The sequence below is a fragment of the Tenrec ecaudatus genome, chromosome 5, assembly GCF_050624435.1.
Source record: "Tenrec ecaudatus isolate mTenEca1 chromosome 5, mTenEca1.hap1, whole genome shotgun sequence".
Lineage (NCBI taxonomy): Eukaryota > Metazoa > Chordata > Mammalia > Afrosoricida > Tenrecidae > Tenrec > Tenrec ecaudatus.
The window spans coordinates 82718069-82744516 of record NC_134534.1 but is presented as its reverse complement, the minus strand read 5'-3'; the positions used below and the strand labels follow the sequence as shown (position 1 = coordinate 82744516).

The window sequence follows — 26448 nt, the reverse complement described above, 5'->3', positions numbered from 1 at the left end:
CTGCTGGACCCCACAAAACAGTCCCATTGCACTCATGGGTTCCTACTGATTTTCGAGAGTAACAAGACAAGGCACAGATAAAAGATTATAAATGTTTAAAGTGATGTGACTGAAATATGGAATCATACATGTACTAAATCCCAATAAAAAAAGAAATATCTAACATAATCATCTTTCCACAGACGTCAACAAAAAATTACGCCCAACAACCATGAAACAGGCAACATTTATTTAAAGGGAAAAAAACCTACTACAACAGGGGAGCAAGACTAAAGTCTTAGCTCAACTATGCTTACACAGGCAAGGGGCTTGAGTTGGCTAGTGGAAAAACAGAAAAATGTTAGGGACAGGGATTGATTGATGGAAGATAGGCAATATGGTCCTTCTAGCCATAATTCCTTATGTGGTGTATTATTTTGGACTCTAGACCAAAATAGCTATAATCCCATTTTTTAAGGAGTTCTCTACTATACTAATGAACAGGATTAAGCCTCTAATTTAGTAGTGTATGAACCAATTCACTGTTCACGTAAGGGTTTTGGTCTGCTGAAGTCATACCTGAGAGACAGTGGTGGGATTCAAACAATAACTGGTTTTGAGGGAGTTCTCTGCATGATATCACAATAACACTGTTGTGCAGATGAATATTAAAAAATAGTAAGGAATATAATTTTTTAAATTTTCATATAGGGTGGCTGCCAAGCAACCCACTTTAGCAAGAACCCTGATTACAAGTGCCATTTTACCAATTGGTTCACCAACTTAAATTAAAAATTCGGTATAAATTATGCTGAACTGGCTAATCCCACCCCACTACTCAAAGCCATTCTGTGTATAAACACCATCTCATAGAGCAAGACATCTCCGGATCACTGGAAGAGCCCCTTCAAGATCTGTGTGAAGTGGTGGAGGCCACAACCTGAAGTGCCAGAGGTTGTGAGCATGGAGATTATGAGACAGAAAAAGAGCTAGGTCAAGGCCCAAGGCCAAGGTAAGGAGAGCAGAGCCTAGACCATGGGACTGGGAAGCAGTGCAACAAGCAGGCTTCCTGTTCCAAGGAGGCAGAGGCCACGGGACCCCATGGCTGAGAGGCTGAAGAGTGACTTGGCTTCTATCTGAGCAAGGATACTACTGTGGACCAAGTGACTCTACCCCTATAGTATCCTGACTTGTGCAAACCTATTAACTCCCATAACAAACCCCCTTAGTCATGAGTAGTTTGTAAGTTGTGTGTGACTACTGCAATGAATTATTAAACCCAATATAGATGTAGAACAGTATAGGAAGAACAGTGGATGGAGTGTAGAGGCTTGTCGTAGTAGTAGGGAAGCCAGAGAAGGTGGAACCCCAGGCTGTTTTTGCACTGAGTCTGTAATATGGTTGTAGGACGCCAAGTTTTCTTCATTGTTTCAGCTATCTGAATTCCACAAAGGATGAGTAAACGAAAGAGCCATTAGGAAAGCCTTTGGTTAGGCCATCTGGACCAGGCTAAGAGAGCAGTCAGGTTTGGGGGATAAAACAAAGCCTATAGAAAGTTTAGAAATGAGAGAAGACTGTAAAGACCATCTTGGTCACAAAATACCATGCAGTTTGTATCTTTAATTAAGAGCGAGCCCATGCAGACTAGTTCTTGCATACTACACTTCATTTTTAGATAAAAACATAAAAGATACATGAGACATTAATAACTAATTGTACAATTTGGCGAATTAGATACTAGAGAAGTCTATGAGAAACACGTATGCATCCTCCCCTAGCCAACATTCTCTACCCACCGCTACCATGGAAGAGACTTCATGAGCTGTAGTACTTGATGAGATTCTCATCCACAGGCTTCAGGATTTTCTTGTCAGTCATATTCACCACCCAGCCTGGAGCAAGACCAAAGAAGATCTGCCGTGGATCCTTCCGTGCACTGAGCATTTTGAAGAGTTCATCTTTCGTGATATCAGGCAAAATATAACCGTACTTCTTGGCGAGTTCAAGTCTTGCTTCAGGAAATTTGGCAGGATCTGCCAGATAACCACGATTTCTTGCATCGGTATAATATGGTACCAATGTTTCAGGTGGAAGCATTCGTTTTGGAATGGGCTGTCCACGCAGAAAGAATGGGACAGGTTTGCACAAAATGTCTATTAAGAAAACAACAACAATAATAAGAGAAATGTAAATATTAGCTGTGTACATAAAGACCATTACAGATTTTCTTTTATTCATTTTAAAAGATTACCAAGATAAGAACTCTAGGTTCAAAGTAGTTTTCTTAAATAGACCTGTCTTAAATACGCAGACAAAAAAGCTTCATTTTAAATAGCTTGCATATTCAAAATCATAATTACCCCTGAGATTATCAATGGTTAGTGTAACTTCTAAACATAAAGAACACTATATGTAAGATCTATACTTACAAACACAAAGAGGCTGTGACATGCAGCCTGACATATGCTTAAGAGAACAAGATGGGCCTCCAGAACCTGAGGACTATACCATTGATAAAAAACAAAACCCTCGCCTGCGTCTCCCGTGTTCAAAAGTTAGGCACAAGCAGTAGGATCTTTAGCCTATCAGTTACAAAAGTGAATCCTCTTAACAGGTGAACTGATCTTCTCTGCCCTTATGAGTACTCCACTTAGCATCCTCCAGGGAGAAAACACACACATCTAAATGGAGAATGCTCACCCTTCCTAAAGTACACAGGTGCATTACTGTGTCACTGGTTGGGCACTCCTGTGCCTTGTGTCTGTCAGCATTTATATCAGCAGGACAGATAGTGTGTAGGCTGCCTGTATTTAGTCTCTCTCTATCACCAGGTCAGGTAGGGTGTGGGCTGCCTGTTTAGTCTCTTTTTAAAAAAATCATTTTATTAGGCTCTCATACAACTCTTATCAAAACCCACACATACATCAATTGTGTCCAGCACATTTGTACAGATGTTGACATCATCATTCTCAACATACCTGTTTTCTACTTGAGTCCTTGGCATCTGCTCATTTTTCCCCCTCCCTTCCCACTCCCCCCTCCCTTCCCCCTCCCTCCTCCCTGCTGAACCCTTAATAATTTATAAATTATTATTTTGTCATATCTTACACCATCCAACGTCTCCCTCACCCACTTCTCCACTGCCCATCCCCCGGGAAAGAGGTTATATGTAGACCTTGTAATCTGTTACCCCTTTCTCCCTCACCTTCCCTCCACCCTCCCGATATCACCACTCTCCCCACTGGTCCTGAGGGGTTCATCTGTCCTGGATTCCCTTTATTTCCCTGTGCCAGTATACATCCTTCAGTTCAGCCGGATATGTAAGGTAGAATTGGGATGATAGTGGGGAGAAGAAGCATTCAAGAACTAGAAGGAAATTGCATATTTCATTGTTGCTACACTACACCCTGACTGGCTTGTCTCCTTCACAGCCCTTCTGCAAGGGATGTCCAATTTCCCACAGATGAGCCCTGGGTCCCACTCCACACTCATCCTCATTCACAATGCTATGACTTTTTTTGGTCTTTGAAGCCTGATACCTGATCCCTTCGACACCTTGTGATCTCACAGGCTGGTGTGCTTCTTCCATGTGGGCTTTGATGTTTCTCAATTAGATGGCCCCTTGTTTATCTTCTAGCCTATAGGACCCCAGATTCTATATATTTTGACAGCCGGCATGGTCAACTTTCTTCCCCACATTTGCCTATGCACCTGCTTTGTCTTCAGCGTTCTTGTCAGGGTAGGCTGGTGTGCTTCTTCCATATGGGCTTTTTTGTTTCTTAGCTAGATGGCTGCTTGTTTATCTTCAAGCTTTTAAGACCCCAGACGCTATATCATTTGAGAGCCGAGCACCATCAGCTTTCTTCACTTTTGCTTATGCACCCTCTTTGTCCTCAACAATCGAGTTGGGACAGGTTGGTGTGCTTTTTCAATGTGGGTTTTGTTCTCTCTCAGCTAGATGGCTATTTGAATATTTTAAAAGGAGCTCTGTGGCACTGTGGGTTAGGCTTTGGACTACTAACAGCAAGGTTGGTTGTTCAAATCCACCAGTCACAACAGGGGAGCAAGATAAGGCTGTCCCCATAATGATTGCAGACTTGGAACCCCTATGAAGAGTTGCTATGAGTTAGAACTGACTTGATGACAGTGGCTTTGGTGCTTGGTATTTGCACATAAAAGCACCAGAACCTTTGTAAAAGCATTTCATTCACGAGCCACGTTGTTTCAATTTCTGCGCTTTTAAAAATTCAGTTCATTCTAGGATCGCTGAAGACAAATGGGTGCATAAGCAAATGTGGTTAAGAAAGCTGATGGTGCCCGGCTATCAAAAGAGATAGTGTCTGGGGTCTTAAAGGCTTGAAGGTGAACAAGCGGCCATCTAGCTCAGAAGCAAATAAGTCCACATGGAAGAAGCACACCGGCCAGTGCGATCACGAGGTGCCCAAGGGACCAGGTATAAGGCATCATGCAAAAAAAAAAAAGATATAAGTGTGTGTATGTATGTGTATATATGTGTATATGTATATATGTATGTATATATATGTATATATATATCATATTAAATGAAGGGGGAAGTGCAGAGTGGAGACCCAAGGCCCAAGTGTCGACCAATGGAGATCCCCTCATAGAGGGGTTTAGGAGAGGAGATGGGTTAATTAGGGTGTGAGGTAGTATCGATGAAGAACACAGCTTTCCCCCGGATCCTGGATGCTTCCTCCCCCCAACTACCATGATCTGAATTCTACCTTGCAGGGCTGGATAGGACAGAGGCTGTACAATGGTGCATACGAGGGTTGGAGGTACAGGGAATCCAGGGTGGATGATACCTTCAGGACCAAGGGTATGAGGGACGATGCTGGGAGAGTGGAGGGTGAGTGGGTTGGAAAGGGGGAACTGATTACAAGGATCCACATGTGACCTCTTCCCTGGGAGAGGGACAGCAGAGAAGGGGGGAAGGGAGACTCCGGATAGGGCAAGATATGACAAAACAACGATGTATAAATTACCAAGGGCATATGAGGGAGTGGGGAATGGGGAGGGAGGAGGGGAAAAAAAAGAGGACCTGATGCAAGGGGCTTAAGTGGAGAGCAAATGCCTTGAGAATGATTGGGGCAGGGAATGTATGGATGTGCTTTATACAATTGATGTATGTATATGTATGGATTGCGGTAAGAGTTGTATGAGTCCCTAATAAAATGTAAAAGAAGAAAAAAAAAAAAAAGAAGAAAAAAAAAAATTCAGTTCATTCATTCAACAACTTTTCAGTGATGTTCTACCAAATATCAAGCACTGCTCTACATGCTGGTGATACAGCAGGGAACAAAAGGTCTCTAAATCAAAAGATTAGAGCAAATGAAAGTTAAACAAAATTGTACTTTGTCAGCTAGTGATAACTTTTGAGGACAGAGTTTACACAGGGCAAGGGCATAAGAAGTAACTATGTATGTGGTACCTGTGTTCATGAGTGTGCATGCACGGTGTTTACATGTATATGCTGTGTATACAGTATTTGTGTGTGGTATCCAAGCATGATTTTGTATATGTGTTCATTGTTATGTGGTATGTATTGGTCATGTGTGTGATATACATGTGTGGAATTCTCACCAAGGTATATGATGTTTGTATATGTAATGTACCTGTATAGCATTATTGTATATATGGGTGGTGTCGCTGTGTGTTGTATTCATGCATGTGTACTTTTTTACTTAGAATAGGCAAGGAAGACTTCACTAAAAGGGTAAGTGAAGTAAAGACCTGTCTTCTGTCTCATAGTTACTCTCTCTTTTTCCTCTAGGTTCTGTAATTCACTGCATGGCTACAAAAACCTCAGATAATTTCCAAATTATAGGGGCTTATCAAGGACTGAGGCTGTTAACGCCATAGTTGGCGGTTCTAAACCACCATGGGAGAAAGACAAAGGCTTTCTACTCTAGTAGTTACAGCTAGGAAACCCAGAGGGACAGTTCTACCTTGTCCTATAGGGTGCTGTAACTCGAATTGACCTGAAGGAGTTAGTGATTAGGGGAGTTAATAGGCAAAGAAGTCGAGGTCAGAGAACATTAAGATCCTCAGCAACACCTCTCCTCACCCAACAGCCAAGTTTTTTTCCTCTGTCTCACAGCAATATGGTCCCTTGGTTTCTGCTCCCATGGACGAAGAAGTCAGCCTGCTCCTCTGCCTGATAGTCTCAGCACTCATGGTCTCAGCTGCAAACACTTCAGACAGAGATCTCAAAGGTGTTACATGGGGGCTTTTCTTCCAATGGTCCTGGGATTTCTCTCTCTGCCCAAGATGGAGCTTATACACAGAGAAATGGTTCTGACGGAGGGACGGTTTTTGTCTTTCAGTAGACCATACCCCCGAGAAAACAGTATGTGACTTGATGTGGTAGTTATAAAATCGTTGTCAATTTGAGAGGATTACAAGTGAAGGGGTGGAGTCTGGCCTGTCAATCAAGATATAACCAATGAGGCCTCTGTGTGGACATGGTCTTCTCCTGAGAATTCTGGGAACTCCTACATTTTCCTCCGTGGAGGTGGGAGACATTTTTCTCTCTCGGTTCACTCCGAGACTGACAAGACACATGGCGCTAAACCCTGGGAGCTGGAGAAGCCACATAGACCTACCCTGATGCAATCTGACCTCTGCAGCTGGAGAAGCCATGTAGTGCTAAGATGCTTACACCACCACTGCATTCACAAGACTTCCTACCCACTATCCTGTGGATCCTCCTGCATTCGGCATCACTGCCTGTATTTCGCGAGTCTGAAGAGGACTTTATAGATTGGTATCAGACGTATGGGCTAATAATGGACTTATAGACATGATCTGCTCTGGGCTGGGACGTTTTCCCAATTGCCCTTGCATATAAAACTCTTTCTTATAAAGCTATGTGTCTACAAATTTGTTTCTCTAGTCTACCCAGACTAACACACTTGATCTTCACCCTCTACTAAAGTCAAGCCCCATCTGAATTCTATTCATTAGAAAATTTACTCCAAAATGGGATTACAGCCCTAGGCACACACTCCAGAACTATATCACATACGGAATTATGGCTAGATACGACCATTTTAATTGACTAAGTCTCAGGACCTGAAGAGCAGGACTTACAACCATAAGAATTCTAGATAGGAGGGCCCTCTAGGCAGTGAGAAAAGAATAGGCAAAGATCTGAAGTGGAGTGCAGTAAATGTGGAGGGAGGCCAGGGCAAGCTGCCAGCGACGGACCTGCACCAGCAGGGAGCACAGGAGAGGTAAGAGGAAGCTCAGATCACACACAACCTTGTAGGCCCAAGTGGACGGGCACTGTTGGCGGTTTTATGCAACCAAGTGATAGGATAACCTTTGATGGGAACACTACTATTCCATTACACTGGATGCAGACACAGAGAGCTCAAATTGAAGGCCAGTGGTCCACATGAGAGAGACTTGATGGTCAGACCAGATTGGTAGTAGCTAGATGTGATCAAAAGCAACTGGATTCTGGACAAATTTGGGAGACAGAGTTCACAGGATTTATTAAGGTATGAAGAAAAGAGAAGAATAAAAATGACTACAGATTTTTTACCAAAAATGAAAAATCTTGAGTTACAATATACCTAGATGGGGAAGATTACAAAAATAGCAGGCCAAGATATAAAGAAAAAACAGAAGCTTCAGACACACTAAGTGAGCACATGCTAGTTATTCCAGTGGAGGAGCTGAGAGTGTTACTGCTTTGTCACATCATCAGCTATGAGTTTTATATCATAATGACCCAACTGATAGATGCACATCAAACAATAACTACGAACACTTACTATTTAATAACTAATTAGAAAGCAGTAGCCAAGATGAGATAGGGAGGGAGAGAAAAGCTTACCCAGACTTCTGGGATCATAGAAGGCTGTAGTAACAACACCACCATTTTTTTCAATTGCAGCGATGGCAAGTTCTGAAGCCAACTGCACTTCAATGTTCACTTTGGCCGTGAAGTTATCAGCACCCTGTAAAATGTCAACACAACGTCTGTTAGTAGATAGCTTAGTTAAAAGTAAATTAATTCTCCAAGCTTCCTTCATTTTCCAAAATACCTCCGTCTATCAAATGTTTTAAATTTAGGGAACCTCACCTTACCCATTTTATTCCCTCCAATAAGGGAGGAGTTTACTGTCATTTTATTTATTTTGTGGACACGAATACCAGCATCTCATCCAAGGGCTTCATACACTGCCGAGTCCTCCTAACAACCCTGCAATGGGTCTTAATGGTATCCCCATTTCACACCTGGGGACAGTGGCACAGAGAGGCAAAGTAGCAGACCTGAGATCAAGCAGCACGGGTTCTAGGCCAGGGAGTTAGGTCACAGTGTCTGTGTGCTGAACTGTAACACTATGTACTTTGTGGAATAGGTAAAAACTAATCCTGTTCTTCATGCTGTTGGGTTCTGACTATAGCAGCCTTAAAGAATAAAACACCGCCTAGTCCTTGCCAGTCTCAAAACTGTTGCTATGTTTAAGCCCACTGGGGCAGCCTTTACGTCGATCCCTTTCATTAAAGGCCTACCTCCATTTTGTAGACCCCTCTACTCATGCCAAGCATGTGATTCTCCAGTCACTGCCGAGTATGTCATTCTCATCCTGAGAGCATGTCCTATTACATGAAACAAGTCTAATTTAATCTCTAATCCTCCAAACTAATGAGCGTCGTGGTTCTATTTCTTCCAACACAGATGTGTTCATTCGAATAGCACTCCATGCTGTATTTAATATCCCTCACCAACAACCTAACTGGGAGGCATCTTCAGTTGTCCTTATTCACTATCGTTTTCACATGGTTATGAGGTGAATGAAAACACCGTGGCTTGCGTCAGCCGCATCTTAAGTTGAAAAGGGTCACCTTAGCTTTTTAATAAAGGTAGCTGGTGCAGCAGATTTACCCAATGCAGGCATTTCCTGACTGCTTTTCCATGGGCGACAATTTTGGATCCAAGTGAAATTAAATCCTTGTGTATGTCGATCTTTTTTTTCTCTGTATCATGATGCTACATGTTGGTCCAGCTGTGAGGATTTGGGGGGGAGGGCGAGTAAGGTATAATTCATGGAGAAGGATCTTTGATCTTCATCAACAGTGCTTCAAGTCCTCTTGGTTTTCAGCAAGAAAGGTGTGTCATCTGTGTATTGCAGGTTGTTAAGCCTTCCGGTTTCTTGGATGGACTCAGCATACAGAGTGAACAAGCATAGTGGAAATGCTTGCATACAACCTTAATGCACACTTTTTCTGAATTTAAACCACTGTTTCCCCTGTTGTTTGGAAAACTGCTTCCTGTTCTATGCAGATTCTACATAAGCACAAATTAAGTATTCTGGAATTTCTATTCTTCACATTATTTTTCAACATTTGAAATGATTCACACAATTGGATACTTTTGCATACTCAATGAAACACTGATAAATATATTTCTGGTATTCTCTGCTTTCAGCCCAGCTCCATCTGACATCAGCAGTGATACTCCTCACTGCACATCCTCGACTGAATCTAGCTTGAATTGCTGGCGGTTCTTTATAAAATTTTACGGCCCCACTCATTTTTAAATCCGCTTCCACAAAATTTTTTTATACATTAGGGACTCATGCAACTCTTATCACAATCCATACATATATTAATTGTATAAAGCACATGTGTACATTCCTTGCCCTAATCATTTTCAAAGCATTTGCTCTCCACCTAAGCCCCTGGCATCAGGTCCTCTTTTTTCCCTCCCTCCCTCCCACTTCCACAAAACTTACAGAGCTATTAATGGTAGAGTTATACAATTTGGCAGTGGACCAGGTAGCTTTCTTCACAATGCCTTGGCATAGACAAGTAAGACACTCAAGAGGTGCATGCTTGTTAAACATCTCAACTGGTATTTTGTCATTTCCTAAATCCTTGTTTTCTGCTGATTTCAGTGTTGCTTAAGACTTCTTTAATACCACTGGTTCTAGGCCATATGGTAAGTCCTTAAATGGTTGCAAATCAGGCAATTCTTTTGGGTAAAATGAGTTTGTATATTTTTTCCATTTCCTTTTGCTGTTACCTGCATCGTCCAACATTGCCCATAAAATCCTTCAATGTTGCAAATTGAGGCTAGAAATGTTTCTTCAGCTCTTTCAGCTTAAGAAATGTCAAGCATGTTCTTCCCTTTAGGTTTTCTAACTCCAGGTATTTGTACATTTAATTGTAATACTGTCTTCTTTTAAGGTGCCCGCTGATATCTTCTACTTACGTAGTTCTTTTACTTCATCATTTCTTCCTTTTGTTTTCCCTTCTCCACATTCTAGAGCAGTGGTTCTCAACCCTCCTAATGCCACTACCCTTTAATACAGTTCCTCATGTTGTGGTGAACCCCCGACCATAAAATTATTTTAGTTGCTACTTCATAACTGTAATTTTGCTGTTATAAATCAGGCGGCCCCTGTGAAAGCGTCTTTGGACCCCCCCAAAGGGGTCGTGACCCACAGGTTGCGAACCACTGTCCCAGTGGGAGTTTGAGTCTCTTTTGACCGCCATTTAATTTTGTCTTTTTAATGACCTTTTGGTTAATTCATATATGATATCCTTGATATAACACAAAACTTGTCTAGTCTTTAGTTATTAGTGTTCAACACACCAAATCTATCATTAAGATGGTATCTAAATTCAGATGGGATATGCTCAAGGTCACATTATGGCTCTGAAGAGCTTGTTTTAATTTTCAGCTTCAACTTGAACTGCCTATGAGCAATTGATGGTCTGTTCTGCAGTCGGTCCTTCATTTTATTCTGACAATGTCAAGATTCTCCATTGTCTCTTTACAGAAAAAAGTGATTTGATATATGTATATTCCATCAGATGAGGTCTATCATTATATGGTTGAAAAGGTATTTACAAGGAATAAGTTTTTGGCATTGCAAAATTCTATCACGTCATCCCTAGTGATGTTTCTATTGCCAATGCCAAATTGTCCAACTTCCAGTTTTTTTTTTGTTTTGTTTTCAAGTTTCATACTCTAATCACCGATAATTATCAATGAATCAGGATTCCATGTTTGATCAATTTCAGATAGCAAAAGTTAGTAAACATCTTCAACATGTTCATCTTTGGCATTAGTGGTTGGTGCATAAATTTGAGTTAGTCTTGTTAAATGGTCTTCTTCATAGGCATTTGGATTACATCCTTTCACTAACAGCATACTTCAGATCTTAAAATATGTTTAACATGGAGAGCAAATGCTTGAAAATGATGAGAGCAAAGAATGTACAGGTATGCTTTACACAAATGATGTATGTATGGAATGTGATGAGTTGTATGAGTCCCTAATAAAATGTTTAAAAAAAACCAAAAACACAGATAGTTCAAAAGTTTAGGGTGGGGTAGGGAGAGCCAGATAAATGTCCTCTAATTAGTAACATTTCATTAAAAATATAAAAGCTATAAATGTACTATTGTTTATATATAAAATATATACTGTCATAAAATAAAATACTGTTATAAAAGTATGAAATAAAAAAGTATAAAATAAAAAAAACTTAACAATTAATGTGACTCTCCAATTTGTCATTCCTAACATGAGACTATCTGACTCTAATTCAAAATGGCCAATATCAGTCTATTTCAGTTCACTAATGCCTTCCAGCTTCTAATTTTCCTATAATCGTACTTCACACAATCCAATTCCGGTTTATTAATGGGTATGTGGAGCTACTTTTCATTTGGAACCATGCCTCATCCATCCACGACATTCAGTGGACTTGGCGTTGAGGGGGCAGTTCTTCTCCAATTATATTTTGAGCATCTTTTAACCTGAAAAGCTCATATTTTGGCACCCCTAAGACAATGTTCTGCTGCTATGCAGTGGTTAATTCTCAGAAGTCATCTGCCTATCATTCTTCTTAGTCTGCCTTCGTCTGGAAGCACCCCGAAACCTACGTACTATGGGTGGCACAATCACGGCAGCACACACAGCACTACAGATGAATCATGGCAAAAACTCATCTTACTGATTCCTAAAACAGGAGGCATCCCTAAACATGAGAAGCTAACAAAGGAAAAGGAGTGGAGCTAGAGCAAGGAATACCAGACTACCGGATAATTACATCTGACATTTGGCGGGGTCACCCCCCTTAGGGTAGAGAAGGAGAAGCAGTCATCAGAAATTCACGCTGCATTCATTGTTAACTATATTATAAACTTTATATTGACCAAAAATAAGCCTTTCTCTCCAACATTCAATACTACAAGACATACTGAAACTTTAAGTTCTTACTTTGGTCACATTAGTTAGGATGTGGTTTTGCTGTGACTGAAACAAACGAGGTCTAAACAATTGGCACTTTGAATCAATAAAATAAGAGTGCTGCCACATTAGCTATTATTCTTAATAATTATTCTAGGATTATAGGTGCATTGGCCACACTATAAGGTAAGTGTTATGCTATTATCCGCAATGTCAGTGGTTCAAATCCATCAACCAAAAGAAAAAGTCAACACTGTGTCCTTCTGTAAAGCTTTAGTCTTAAAAACCCTCTATGGAGAAAGACAGGAAAGAGCTAGGAGGCAAAGGGCACTTATAGAGGTCTAAATAAAGGCATGTACATATGTAATATATTTGTATAGGAGGATGGGGAAATAGATCTATGTGCATATAGCTACAGGTTTAGTATTAAAGTAGCAGATGGACATTGGGCCTCCACTTAAGTACTCCCTCAATGCAAGAACATTTTGTTCTATTAAACTGGCATTCCATAATGCTCACCTTCCAGACACAATCGCTGAAAGCAAAGCAGGTGCATAAGCAAATGTGAAGAAAGCTGATGGTGCCCGGCTATTAAGATATAGCATCTGAGGTCTTAAAGGCTTGAAGGTGAACAAGCGACCATCTAGCTCAGAATCAACAAAGCCCACATGGAAGAAGCACACCATCCTGGGTGATCACGAGATGCTGAAGGGATCAGTTATCAGGAATCAAAGAACAAAAAAATCATATCATTGTGTGGTCACCTCCCTGATACAATAGCTGAAGATAAATGGGTACATAAGCAAATATGGTGAAGAAAGTTGATGGTGCCCGGCTGTCAAAAGATATAGCATCAGGGGTCTTAAAGACTTGAAAGTAAACAAGCAGTCATGTAGCTCAGAAGCAACAAAGCCCACATGGAAGAAGCAGACCAGCCTGTGCAATCACAAGGTGTCGAAGGGATTGGATATCAGGCATCATCAGAACAAAAAAATCCGATCATCATGAATGAGGGGAAGTGCAGAGTACAGACCCAAAGCCCATCTGTGAGGAAGAGCCGCAGGGAGGAGATGAGCCAGGGTGCAGTGTAGGAAGGATGAAACATACAACTTTCCTCTAGTTTCTAACTGCTTCCTTCCTTCCACCCCTAACCCCCACCCCATGATCATGATCCCAATTCTATCTTAAAAATCTGGCTAGACCAGAGGATGTACAGTGGTACAGATAGGAACTTGGAAACACAGGGAGTCCAGGGTGGATGATCCCAGTGGTAACAGTGGTGCCAGGAGAGTAGAGGGAGGGTGGGGTAGAAAGGGGAAACTGATTATAAGTATCTACATATAACCTCATCCCTGGGGGACGGACAACAGAAAAGTGTTTGAAGGGAGACATTGGACAGTGTAAGATATGACAAAATAATAATTTGTAAATTATCAAGGATTCATGAGGGAGGGGGGAGGGGGAGCGGGGAGGGAGGGGGTAAAATGAGCTGATTCCAGGTGCTTAAGTGGAGAACAAATGTTTTGAGAATGATGAGGGCAATGAATGTACAAATGTGCTTTACACAATTGATGTATGTATGGATTGTGGTAAGAGTTGTATGAGCCCCTAATAAAATTATTGGGAATAAAATGAAAAACCTTTATGGGGTTGCTATGAATTCCACAGCAGTGGTTGATGATGGTGCCATGGGAAGAGCATTGGTTTGCTAAGCAAAAGTTTGTCAGTCTGAACCCATCAGCTACTCTGTGGGAGAAAGATGGGACAGCTGCTTCTGTAAAGAGTTCAGGCCTTGGTCACCCTATGGAGGTCCTACAAGTCCGCCACTGAGGCAGAATCAGCGGTGGGGTCTTTGGCCTTTATTCTATGGATTCCCTAACCGCCTTCCCATTTGGGGGGTTAATATTGTAATAGCATTTAAAAAAAATTTTTCACATCAGGTAAGTTCCTTTTATTTTGTTCTTCCTTGAGAACACACATTCCCAAATTGATAAAACTGTCAACTAATCAAGTCTTATTATCCATTGTTAATTGAAAATATGAAATCTAGAAAAAAAACACACCAGGTAATTACTGGGTTATTTATGATCTATAGTAATATTTATTCAGTCAGTCTTGATGTAGACTTTAAGTATGATTTTTGCTAGTTTAATAGTTCAAATGTGAGGCACATTTGGAAGCCCTGCCTGAAATGGGGGAGGTAGCAACGGCCACGCTACACCAAAAGTCGAGGCACGAATATGAAACAGAGTTGAGGAGTAGCGCTGAGACTACCAGGCAGAGCATCCAGCAGGCCTCCCGGCACATGGAGGCAGAGGCCAAGGGACCGTGTGGCTGAGCAAACAGACAGAGAGAAAACTGGCTGGTGGCTAAGTTAAGGACCAAAGACTAGAACTTAATGTTGTATGATCCTGGCTTGTGGTAGCCCGTTAACTTCCCTAACAAACCTACACAACTGTTGTCTGAAAGTATTATGGGGCCTCTGTAATGGGTTATTGAATCCAGTGAAGTAGCATGTTGGCAGGAACACGTGTCAGAGTAGTGTACACAGGGGGAGGTGCAGGCTTGTGTGACCTCTAATCACAACAGGCCTTGGGCTGCTACAGAGAGCCGCCTCCTCTCCCCTGGTTAGCCAAACAATGTCAGGCATGGCCTCTAAACTGTCCACTCACTACCACGACATAATGATAACAACCGAAAGAATAAAAATAAATGGCACCGAGTGTTGATTACATAAAACTCAAAAAAAATTCTATCTTGCCCCAAAGAGCTAATGGAGACTCACCTCCTCCACCAGCTGGACACCATAATCCCTTTTAAGTGGTTGGATGGTCACACCTCTTCCATTGACAAGCTGGGTTAAATCAATAGGTTGAGTAGGATCAATTCGACCCAAGTCAATAAGATACTGCAGTCTATTAAGACTTAAGGGATGATACTGGTGTCGGAAGCTACAAAACAAGAAAGTAGCAGTCAGAAAACTCAGTCCAACCAATCATCCTGTCACTTCTCCAAATCAATTCAGTTTAGTTGTATGTTTTCCTCCACCAAGTTAACCAGATACTTTTGAATAAACTGCTAAAATAAACAAAATTTTCTTTGAGCACAACCCTGAAACAAACAAAAAAATTAAAAACCAAATCCCTTATCAGAGTCAATCCCAGCTAGAACTGCCCCAAGGTGTTCCAAAGGCTATAACCACGAACAAGCCAGCACTTACCCACTGTACCAGAGCTTGAGCACAGCCCAAACGTGTAACACTGTTTAATAACATTGATAATGAAATGATGCCAGTACTTCTTTTGTTTCACCAAGAACAATGCTTCACTCATTTCACTGAGTTCACATTAATGGGGCTCAAAGTAACAATTGTATTATTGTTTTTAAGGTACCGGTAAGTAAAAGGGCGGCATATTTGATATATGTTACTGCTGGGCCTCCAATCACAAGAGCAGGTATTATTCTCTTCAAGTAGTGCAAACAGTTAAGTGATAAATGAATAAACAAAAGGTTGGTATGAGTCAAACCCACCCAAAGATTGCGCAGAAATCAAGCCGGGAGATTACCTTCAAGCTTGACAACGCCGTGGAGCAGTCCTGGGGTCACTCAAACCAAGAATCAACTCAAAAGCTACTAACAATAATAACCGAGGCTAATTTTGAATACCAAGTAGATCCTCACTTTCTGCCATCAAGTTGATTTTGACTCACTGTAACCCTGTAGGACTGAGTCATACTGCCCCTGTATGTTCCCAAAACTGTAATTCTTTGCAGTTGAGTAGGAAGGTTTCTCTTTTCCTCTAGGAGGCTGGTTGTTTAGAACTGCTGACCTTGCGGTGAGCAGCCCAACTCACAACCTACTCCTCCTCCACCAGGGTTCTTCTCTTCCACACAGTGTAGCGAATGTGGCTAGTCCACATTGGCCTTGGATCTTTGCAGTTGTTCAGTGAGCTCAATGAGGAACCCGCATAAGATAAGGTGACTGGTAAATTATTACTATTTGAACCTGACTACTGATGCATCACTGTTATTACTGGCAGGTGCCATCGAGTCGGTTCAATTCAGAGAAACCCTGTGTGCAACCAAACAAAACACTGTCCGGTCCTGCGCCGTCTTCACTCGCTCCTGTTTGAGCTCCTTGTTGCTGTCACTTTGTCGATCCAAATGGAGGGCTTTTGTCTCTTTCTGTTTTTGTTAGCGGTAAGGAACCCTGGTGGCTATTGCAAAGATCACAGCGGACACCCACCAGCCGCTCCCCTTGCTCATCTTTCAGTCTCAGAAATCCTCTGTAGGGTTGCTAATAGCATCAACTCCATAGTAAGGAATAAAGAGGAAATGCTACCAAGGACTCAAGTAAAAAGGAAATGTTTGGAAATGATGATGGCAACGTATATACAAGTGTGCTTAATACAATTGAATGATGGATTGTTATAAGATCTGGAAGAGCCCCCAATAAATTTTTTTTTTAATCAACTTCATAGCAATGGGTTTGGCTTGATTACAAGGAAGGAACATTTGCAAATATTTGCTACAAAGAAAACTTACATTTCTAAGTTGTTTTTGAAATGATTACCAGCAACAATCAGTGATTTCTGCTGGTAAAAGGAAAGAAACCTTACCTGTGTCCTTCATTAAACCCGTATTTAGGAATCCGGATGTAAAATGGAGTCTGACCTCCCTCAAAGCCCAGCCGAGGGCGAGTTCCTCTCTGCCTTTCTCCTTTATGGCCTCTGCCGCATTTTCTGCCTCTTCTCCGGCCTCTGGGTCTTCTCTCCTACAACGAAGGGAGGGAATCCTATGATGTGTGAATGTATTTTTTATACTGCCTTGCACCTCTTTACCAGGTTTCCATTAGCCATTCATTCACCAACCAACGAGTATGGACAGGCACTGTTTTAGCTGCTCACAGGTCTTCACATTCTAAATTAGTCGAATTTTAGCTAACTCTTGCATGCTGGGTTTCAAATACAATGTCCTATATATGGGATGGAGCCAAAGGATTTTACAGAAGACTGAAGTTGGAAAAAACCTAGAATTAAATATCCACACCAAAGTTCATAGAAAAGGGAAAGGGGGAAAAAACTGAGAATTGATTGTAAAACACAGAACTGTCATCCACATATAAAAATTCGTTTAATAGTTTGTAAAGAACTCATTTTAATTTGCTCCTGTCATTGAACAAAAACAACTGAATCTGCAAAAATGACAGTACATCAACTATAAATAAACGTTTCCAGCCGCGCTCGGTGCGCCATAGAAGTGAAATATCAATACAGAGCTTCCCAAGGAAAACGTATACCGAGAAAGCACTTCATTCAAAATCGACTTTGGACGAGCCAATCATGTTGTAGTGCTTCTGTCTTTTCCACGAATTGGGCCAACACTGATTTCCCTCCGTGCGGGGCACAAACAGGAGGGCTCGGACCCGCCGACGCGGAGTCCTGGGAAAGCAAGGGGCGGAGCGGGAAGAGACGCCCGAGGAGCCAGCCCCCGCCTCCCGCCCCGCGGGCAGTGGTTACCGGTTTCCGGGAGCCGGGATTCGGCTGGAGGTTGGTCAGGCTGACTCGCGGCAGTGCCCGCAGCAGGTCCAGGGCCCCGGTCCGGCCGCCCTGCATGGTGCACGACGCCACCCGAGGAGAGGACAGCGGGGGCGACGGGAGCGGAAGCGCGTCGCGTGACCTCCGGGCCGCACTTTACGGCCGCCGTGCGGCTGCGGCCCGCCCCTGTCGCAAAGTAACGCTCCGCGCTTTGTCCGCAAGGGCTCGGGAACCTTTGTGTCGGCGGGGCTTTCTCAGAGAGCACGTCGGTGTTCCTCGGCCTCTTAGGACAATGGTTGAAGAGAGCGTGCGCTGACCTCTTGCTCCCGTTCCGTGTCCTGAACGTCGCACCTTCCTCTGCGCCGTGGCGGAAGCATGACAACGTGCTTTCGGAAACCCTGTGCGTCCACTTTTGACCTTGAGCATTTTGTCATAGATAGTAGTGGTCCGTGTGAGACTCGATCGTGAATGAAAGAATGTTAGCGGTTGTTTAATTTGAACTTCTGTGTCGATACACCAAGAAGAAAATCGATGCTCAAGAATCTTTCCACTAGAGTCTGGCTCATCAAAACATTGAGAAAGATTCAAACCTGGATTTTCCATTAGTGTGCCGCGATGGTGCTTTGGCTCACTAAACTCTTACCTTCATTCACTAATACTGATGGGGACCATTTGAGCGGTTTACTATGTCGCAAGGTATATTACATTAACCTTACTCTATTCAAACTAGTTTCTATTGTATCTAGTAGTATATATTGTTCCTACCTTTTACAATAAGGTCAAGTAGCTTGCCTGTAGTTTCATAACCAGGAAGTGGCGGAATCAGGACTCAACATTACATTGCTCCCAATTATAAATGTTTCTATAAACCTAAAATCAAAACTAAAGCACTGTCACATGGATTCTGATTCATAGCAACCCTGTAGGACAGGCCAGAACTGTCCCTGTGGATTTCCAAGACTAAATAAAAACCCATACAGGAATAGAAAGCCTCATCTTTTTGCATCCCAAAGAACATAATTGTTTTTAACTACAAAAACAAAACGTCTACAACAAATTGACAATTCCATTTAACATTATCAACCTCTATCCATTTAACATTTAACATTATCAACCTCTATCCACCCTTTCCCATTTAACATTATCCCATTTAACATTATCCCATTTAACATTATCAACCTCTATCCACCCTTGCTGAGTATCCCTGGTTATGCCTTGGGCTGCTAACCACAAGGTCAGCAGTTTGAAAGTGCCAGCCACTTTTTGCGAATGAGGAGGCTTTCCACATTCACACAGCCTCAAGGGCAGTTCTGATCGGTTCTGTGGGATGGCTGCAAGAAAGAATCTACTCTGTCGGTGTTTTTTGTGTGGTCTTGTTCGTTTGTTAATCCACCTCTGCTATGAGCCCTGGTGGTACTGTTGGGTAAGCATTGGACTGCTATTCAAAAGGTGGATAGTTCAAATCTGCCAGCTGCTCTGTGGGAGAAAGTTGAGGCTATCTGAGCTCATAAAGATTCACCGTTTCTGGAGAGCAAATGCTTTGAGAATGATTGGGGCAGGGAATGTATGGGAGTGCTTTATACAATTGATGTATGTATATGTATGGATTGTGATAAGAGTTGTATGAGTCCCTAATAAAATGTAAAAAAAGAAAAGAGAAAAATGATTAGGGCAAAGACTGTACAGATGTGCTTTATACAATTGATGTATGTATATGTATGAACTGTGATAAGAATTGTATGAGCCCCAATAAATTGTTAAAAAAAAAAAAGATTTACCGTTTCAGAAGCCTTATATGAGTCAGGATTACGAGACAGCAGTGGGTGGGCCGTTTCCCGCAGAGGGGTTGCAGGATCATAGTTAATTGTGTTTGCATTAGTTTAAGAAAGTACTATGCTGATATCCGTAGCAGGTGTACTCCCTCGTCTGGTCATTTGAGTTAGACTGTCACTCACCTAGTCTAAAATTCTTATGCTTGTATTAGATAGCTCAAGTACATATCTGATACCCTTCCTACCTATTTCACTCTAGGGACACCCTGCCTAAGGAGGCAACTCCATAGTTAAAAGTCAGGCTACTCTGATCATAACTTTGACAATGCTACCCATGCTGGGAAGCGCTCCCCTGTTAACTCACCAGTTAAATGTTACCACATGACCACAAAGATCTCGAGTTAGAACAGCCAAAAGGAAGAGCACGTTCAACAGGTCTTAAACTGAAAGAACGCAAGAAAATTTTCAAGCAGAGATTTCTATTAAAAGATTCTATAAAACAAAGATTTTATGGACAAAATATTGAATGGTGTGATACGAATGAAACGAAGTTAGAATATCGAGCGTCACTGTACCAAAAAAACCTGTCCACATCTCACTATTTCAGGAGGTAGCACATGAGCAAGAACCAATGATGCTAAAGGTAGATGTTCACGCTGCACTGAAAGCATTAGTCAAAAACAAGGCTACAGGAATTGTTAGAATACCAATTTAAATGTTTCCACAAGCTGATGAAGCATGGGAAGCACTTACACTTCTATGCCAGGAAATCTGAAAGACAACTACATGGATCACTGATTGGAAGAGATCCATATTTGTACACATTCCAAAGGAAGATGAGCCAACAGGATTCTCAAATTATAGATCCAGAGTTGTATATTCTCACCATTCTCAGTCTGTATGCTAGGCAAATGATCAGAGAAGCTGGATTATATGAAGAAGAATGTGGCATCAGGTTTGGAGAAAGGCTGATTAACAACCTGCAATATGCAGATGACACAGCTTTACTTGCTGAAGGTGAGGAGGAATTGAAGCACTTGCTGGTGAAGGTCAAGGGTCGCAACCTTCAGTATGGATTATGACTCAGTGCAAGGAAGCCCAACATCCTCACAACTGCAACTGAGCCAATAGGGAACATAATATATGGGGAAAAGGTTGAAACAGCCAAGAATTTTGCCTTGCTTGACCCACAATCAATACTCATGGAAGGAGCAGTCAAGAGATCAAAAGACAAGTTCCATTAGGTAAATTTGCTGCACAGACCTCTTTAAAGTCTGGAAAAGCAAGAATGTTACTTTGATACAAGCCATAGTATTTTGCATTGCTTCATCTGCATGTGAAAGTTGGCCATTGAATAAAAAAGGCTGAAGAAGAATAGGTATAGTTGAATTGCTGGAGAAGAACATTCAAAGTACCATGGATTGTTAAAGGACAAAGCTATCTGTCTTGGAAACAATATGGCCCGAGTGTTCCTGACAAGCAAGGAAGGCATCTTATATACTTTGGACATGTTATCAGGAGAGCTCATTCCCTGGAGAAGGCATGATGCTTGGTAAAGTGGGAGAAAGCCAAAAAGGAAGGCCCTGGAGAATATGAATTGACACAGTGGCTGCAACAATGTGGCCAGTATGGGAAGAATTGTGAGGGCAGCCCAGGCGCAGGCAGGGCTTCCTTCTCTTCTGCATAGGGTTGGAACCAACTTGACGGCACCTAACAGCTTGCCCGCTACTCCCATGGATCCCAATCAGCCCCACTGCAGGCAGACCCCTTAATTCAATTATGGAAGTTCCCACTGTCGAGCTTGGCTACCATGAAATAACAATCGCAGGCGTCTCCAGAGATGCTGGGACTCCCTTCAAACTTTGTTCCTGCTTTGATAAAAACTGTGCTTGCACTCCATTTGTGCCTTTATGTGTTTAATCCCGAAAAATCCATTCTAGCGTGCCAATTTCCCTAAGCCTTTTAAATAACTTTTCTAAATATATAGTAGGTCTGGTACTTCAACTTAGTGTAGGGCATCTTGAAACCCATTCTTCAGTGAGCTAATCAAATAAACTATGAGATCCTCTCCTAACATTGAATGAGGAATCTGCGCTAATTGTTGTCATTGTTGTTTGGGGTTTTTTTTTTTTGGTTTTTTTAGCTATCAAGTTGGTTCCAACCCATAACGACCCTAGACACTTTAGAAAGGAACACTGCATGGTCCTGGACATTTCCTTATAATACTTTACTTTGAGGTGCCCTTTACAGTTTTCTATTCAACTCTTTGACTTCATCATTTCCTCTGGTAGCTTTAGCTACTCTATGTTCAAGAATGAGTTCCAGAGTATCTTCTAACATGTGGCTCTCCACCTTCCTCATGCCATGACCCTTTAACACAGTTCCTCATGTTGTGGTGACCGCCCCCAACCATAAAATCATTTTTGTTGCTACTCATTACTGTAATTTTGCTACTGTTATGAATTGGGCAACCCCTGTGAAAGGGTCATTTGACCCCCCACAGGGGTCGCAACCCACAGGTTGAGAACCGCTATTCCAACACAACATCTGACAGTATTTCATTGATGTTGTTATTATTGTGGTTGGGTGCCATGAAGTTCGTTCCAACCCATAGCAACCTTAAGCATAACAGAAGGAAACACTGCCCGATCCTACTCCATCCCTCAATTGCTCCTATGCTTTAGCCCATTGTTGCAGCCACTGTGTCAATCTATCTCCTTGATTATTGTTTTTTCTGCCCCTCCACTGTACTAAACATGACATCCTTCTTGAGGGACTGGTCTATCCATACAACATATCCACAAAGTATGTTAGACTAAGTCTTGCCATCCTTGCCGCTATTGCTTCCAAGACAGATTTGCCTATCCCCTTGGCAGTCGATGGTGCTTTCAATGTTTCACTAGCACCACAATTCAAATGCATTTATTTTTTTTTACAGACTCATTCATTGAACCGATCTTATAGGCCACCAGCCACAGATATGAGGCACTGGACCCAGTGAAGCAGGAAAGCAAAGAGGAAGAGGAAGCTCAGTCTTCCTCAGGGTCTCTATTATACAAAGGCCCAAAGAGACATCACCAGGCCACAACCTAATTGAGAGTTGGACTCCACCCTGCCTCCACACAGGTACATCAATTGACATAAAATTTAACCATCAGAGACCACACCTTGTCACCTTGACACATGTACACTACTTTTAGCCATAAATAATCTCCAAATAAAATCATACATGCACTTACTAGGATCCAACTAATCTTAGTATAACTAAAATAATAAAGATTAGAGTAGAAACAAATGAATAGGAGACAATAAGTTGGTTCTTTGAAAGGCTTAACAAAACTGAAAAACTACTGGCAAGCTTAAAGGAAAAGAGGATATAAATATCACGAATAATAAATGGACATCACAATAGAAACAAATGAAATCTAAAACAGCAATAATACTATGAAATACTGAATGCCAACAAATTTGAAAACTTAGAGATGAAATGGACACATTTCTAGAAACATAATGTTGTTGTTAGGTCCAATTCAATTAATTTGGACCCAAAGTGACCCTGTGCACAACAGAAGGAAACAGTGCATGGTCCTGCCCATCCTCACAATTAATTCTATACCTGAGTCCATTGCTGCAGCCAGAGTGGCAACCCATCTTGTTGTGGGCCTTCCTCTATTTTGCTGCCCCTCCACTTTGCCAAGCTTCATGTTCTTCTCCAGGGACTGGTCTCTCCTGACAATATGTCCAAAGGATACCAGCTGAAGTCTTGCCATCCTTGCTTCTAAGGAGCACTTGGACCATACTCAACAAGAAAACGAGGGGTGCTTCACCAGCTCTGAGGTTTTGCAGCTGCTGAAGTGGAAGCCGGTCAGAAGGTCAGAAGTAAGCTTCTCTGCTAGGCTTCTATTGGCTCTGTCATGTGAAGTGCCTTCCCCAAAGGATATCAATGCAACCTGAATAAGAAACACAATTGCTTCTACCTAAGCCATGATGTGTCACTTACAAGGATGTGCCCCAGAAAAAAACAGAATTGTTTTTCAAAGCTATGTATTTAAATTTTTTTTTTACAAAACAACCTTATTGCCTTCAAAGGATTTTCCATTACACTTAACACATTTGTCATATCTGCGATTCCATTCTTGGAAGCATTTTTCAAACATCTGTTTAGATGGCTGACAGCACCGCTTTCATTTTTTAACCTCTTCTATGCCATCAAATTGCTGTCCTTTCATGTCCCTCTTCATTCACGGAAACAAAAAGAAGTTGCACGGAGTGAGGTCAGGTGAGTGAGGTGCATGGGGCAAGAGAGGCCTGCTGGTTTCTGCCACAAAAAAAAAAAAAAAAAAAAAACACGGGTGAGATGGCTGCATGAGCAGGTTCATTGTCCTGATGGCAAAACCAGTCCCTGTCCACCAAAAATCAGGCCTTTTGGTCACACACTGTTATGCAATCTTTTCAGAACCTCCAAATAGAAAGCTTGATTAACAGTCTGACCTGGTAGCATGTACTCCAAATGCACTATGCCCGTCAACATAAAAAAAAAAAAAAGAGCATTCTCTTAATCTTTGATTTCACTTGACGAGATTTTGAGGGTCAAGGTGGCGATGGCATCTTCCACTGGCTTGACTGATGTTTGCTTTTGGGAGGTCATAAGAATAGCACCAAGTGTCGTCTTCAATAATGGCCTTAGAAAAAAAGTCTGGGTCACTTCAGAGCTGTTCGTCCAATGCACGGTATGGTTCCACTCCACGCTCTGTTTCCTGTTCAGTCAGAACCCAAAGCACAAATTTGGCAACGACCCTTCTCATTCCCAAATCATCCATTACAATTCGCTGAACCAAGCTCCAAGATAGTCCAGATAACTTCCCCATCGCTTTAATGGTCCGTTGTCGGTCTTTGAACCAAATTCATGGATTTTGTTGACATGTTCATCTATTTGGGAAGTCCACAGACATCCAGAATGAGGTTTGTCATCAATCAAAATTTCACCTTTTTTGAAATAAGAAAACCACTCATACACTTGAGTTTTTCCCATAGTGCTGTCCTTGTAAGCTGTGTTCAACATCACAACAGCTTCTGTGGAATTTCTTCTGAGCAGGAAACAAAATTTCACAGTCTCACACTGTTCTCTTAAATTGGCCATCACCAAAAAAAAAAAAAAACAAGGTTTGAGTGAAACGGCTTTCATGAAAAAATTCACTGTGACCAGAGAGAGCCTTCCCAGATGACATCACTGGGTGAACTAACTCAAAGCAGGTTGCTTGATGCTCACCAGGCAGGAAAAATGCATACTATGAAAAAGCCCATCTAGTTCTCAAATGTTTCCGCCCACCCCACCCCAACTATACCTTACAAATCTGGCTAGACCAGAAGATATACATTGGTATACATAGCAACTGGAAACACAGGGAATCCAGGACAGATGACTCCTTCAGGACCAGTGGTGAGAGTGGCGATGCCTGGAGGGTGGAGAGAATGTGAGGTAGAAAGGGGGAACTGATTACAAGAATCTACGTATAGCCTCTTCCCTGGGGAAGGAGCAGCAGAGAAGGCAGGGGTGAGACGTCAGACAGGGTGACATATGACAAAATAATAATAAGTTATGAATAATGAAGGGTTCATGACATACGGGACAGTGGGGAAGGAGGGAGAAAATGAGCAGCAGATGTTAAGGGCTCAAGTAGAAAGCAAATGTTTTGAGAATGATGATGGCAACAAATGTACATATGTGCTTGACACAATGGATGTATGTATAGTTGTGATAAAAATTGTATGAGCCCCCAATAAAATGATTAAATAAAATTTAAAAGGCCAGCAGAGCTTTTTCCAGTTTGGGGTGGGGCACCCCCTCTTATATAAAAATACTGCATTGGGAAAGAGTCTTCAGGAGAGCCTAGCTGAACTAATGCAAACTCCTCAGGTCACCTCCTAACTTGTCTTTCAAGTTCTGCAGTTTGGTAAGGCTATAAAATCAGCCTTGGCTCAGAAGGTAGGGAACAGAATCAATCTCAGCGGCTCTCTAAATATGTACAGATTCTGTGATAATGTGTGGACTTCTTTTTAATGACATTGAATTCAGAGAGGTGACAGAGTTTATTAAAGTGGATAAAGTGAAAATTGTAGCCTGTGATGGTAAAAATACCAGCTCCAATACCAGAGAATGAATAAGGAAAAATAAGGATTTTTCATGACCTCTTTTGTTGTTATTTATTGCTTTTTGAAGAAAAGCATAGAAGAAACCTTTCAAATTTATTCTAACAATGCAGAAATGATTACACTGTGACCTACTAGAAAAGAATCACCATAGAATGAAGCTTACATCTGTAGCTTTTTATAGAACCTTTACTACACAGCATGGAAACACTGCACTTTTTAAAAATGACCAATCAGAAATTGTTGCCTTACTATAAGCATTCTGTAACAAACCAATTTTAAAACATAAATTGAGTAATAACTGGTAGAGCAATGTGAGGATATTAGATAAGCATCTCTTTACTCATTGTGATCAAATAAAAAGTATCTAAAAAAACACTACTGGGAATATTTGAAAGGTTCATCAATATGTTAGGGTACAAAATCAACTAACAAAAATCAGCCTAATTCCTAATTACTTAAAAAGAGAGTTATGAAAAGTTCAATGAAACAATACCACTTACAATAGCTACATAAGAGAAGAAATGCTTAGAAGTAAACCTTTACAAAGAAAACCACAAGCAACTACCATATACCAATGAAACTGTTATAGGGGAAAAAAGAAATCAATCAAGACTTACATAAATCAAAAATAATTCATGTTCCTGGATAGGAAAGCTTAACATTGTGAAAATGTCAATATCACACAAAGCAATCTGTAAATATAATTTAGATCCAGACCACTTGTTTCAGGCTTAAAGAAATGGAAGAACTGCCTACCAACTGTGTTGGTT

General features: G+C 41.6%; 1 protein-coding gene and 1 pseudogene across 1 annotated transcript; one reads left to right on the top strand and one right to left on the bottom strand.

Annotated features, from left to right (window-relative positions):
* Positions 1-207: 207 nt before the first annotated feature.
* Positions 208-17897, bottom strand: MRPL15 (mitochondrial ribosomal protein L15). The gene is made up of 5 exons (XM_075549672.1): positions 17736-17897; positions 16836-16990; positions 15003-15168; positions 7844-7967; positions 208-2132 (listed from the first exon to the last, which is right to left on the bottom strand). Exons 1-5 carry the CDS (start codon positions 17829-17831, stop codon positions 1795-1797), a joined length of 879 nt encoding a protein of 292 aa, XP_075405787.1. The 5' UTR covers positions 17832-17897; the 3' UTR covers positions 208-1794.
* On the top strand, positions 17830-25686 carry LOC142449134 (transcription initiation factor IIA subunit 2 pseudogene; annotated as a pseudogene).
* The last annotated feature ends 762 nt before the right edge of the window (positions 25687-26448 follow it).

What these genes read in the sequence shown, in the direction of transcription:
- MRPL15 (XM_075549672.1), bottom strand. Translation starts at nt 17,831, where the DNA reads ATGCAGGGCGGCCGGACCGGGGCCCTGGACCTGCTGCGGGCACTGCCG. An exon ending in GTGTCCAGCTGGTGGAGGAG is followed by an intron (nt 7,968 to 15,002) that starts GTGAGTCTCCAT and finishes GACATTTTACAG; the next exon opens with GGTGCTGATAACTTCACGGC. An exon ending in CTATGATCCCAGAAGTCTGG is followed by an intron (nt 2,133 to 7,843) that starts GTAAGCTTTTCT and finishes TTTTCTTAATAG; the next exon opens with ACATTTTGTGCAAACCTGTC.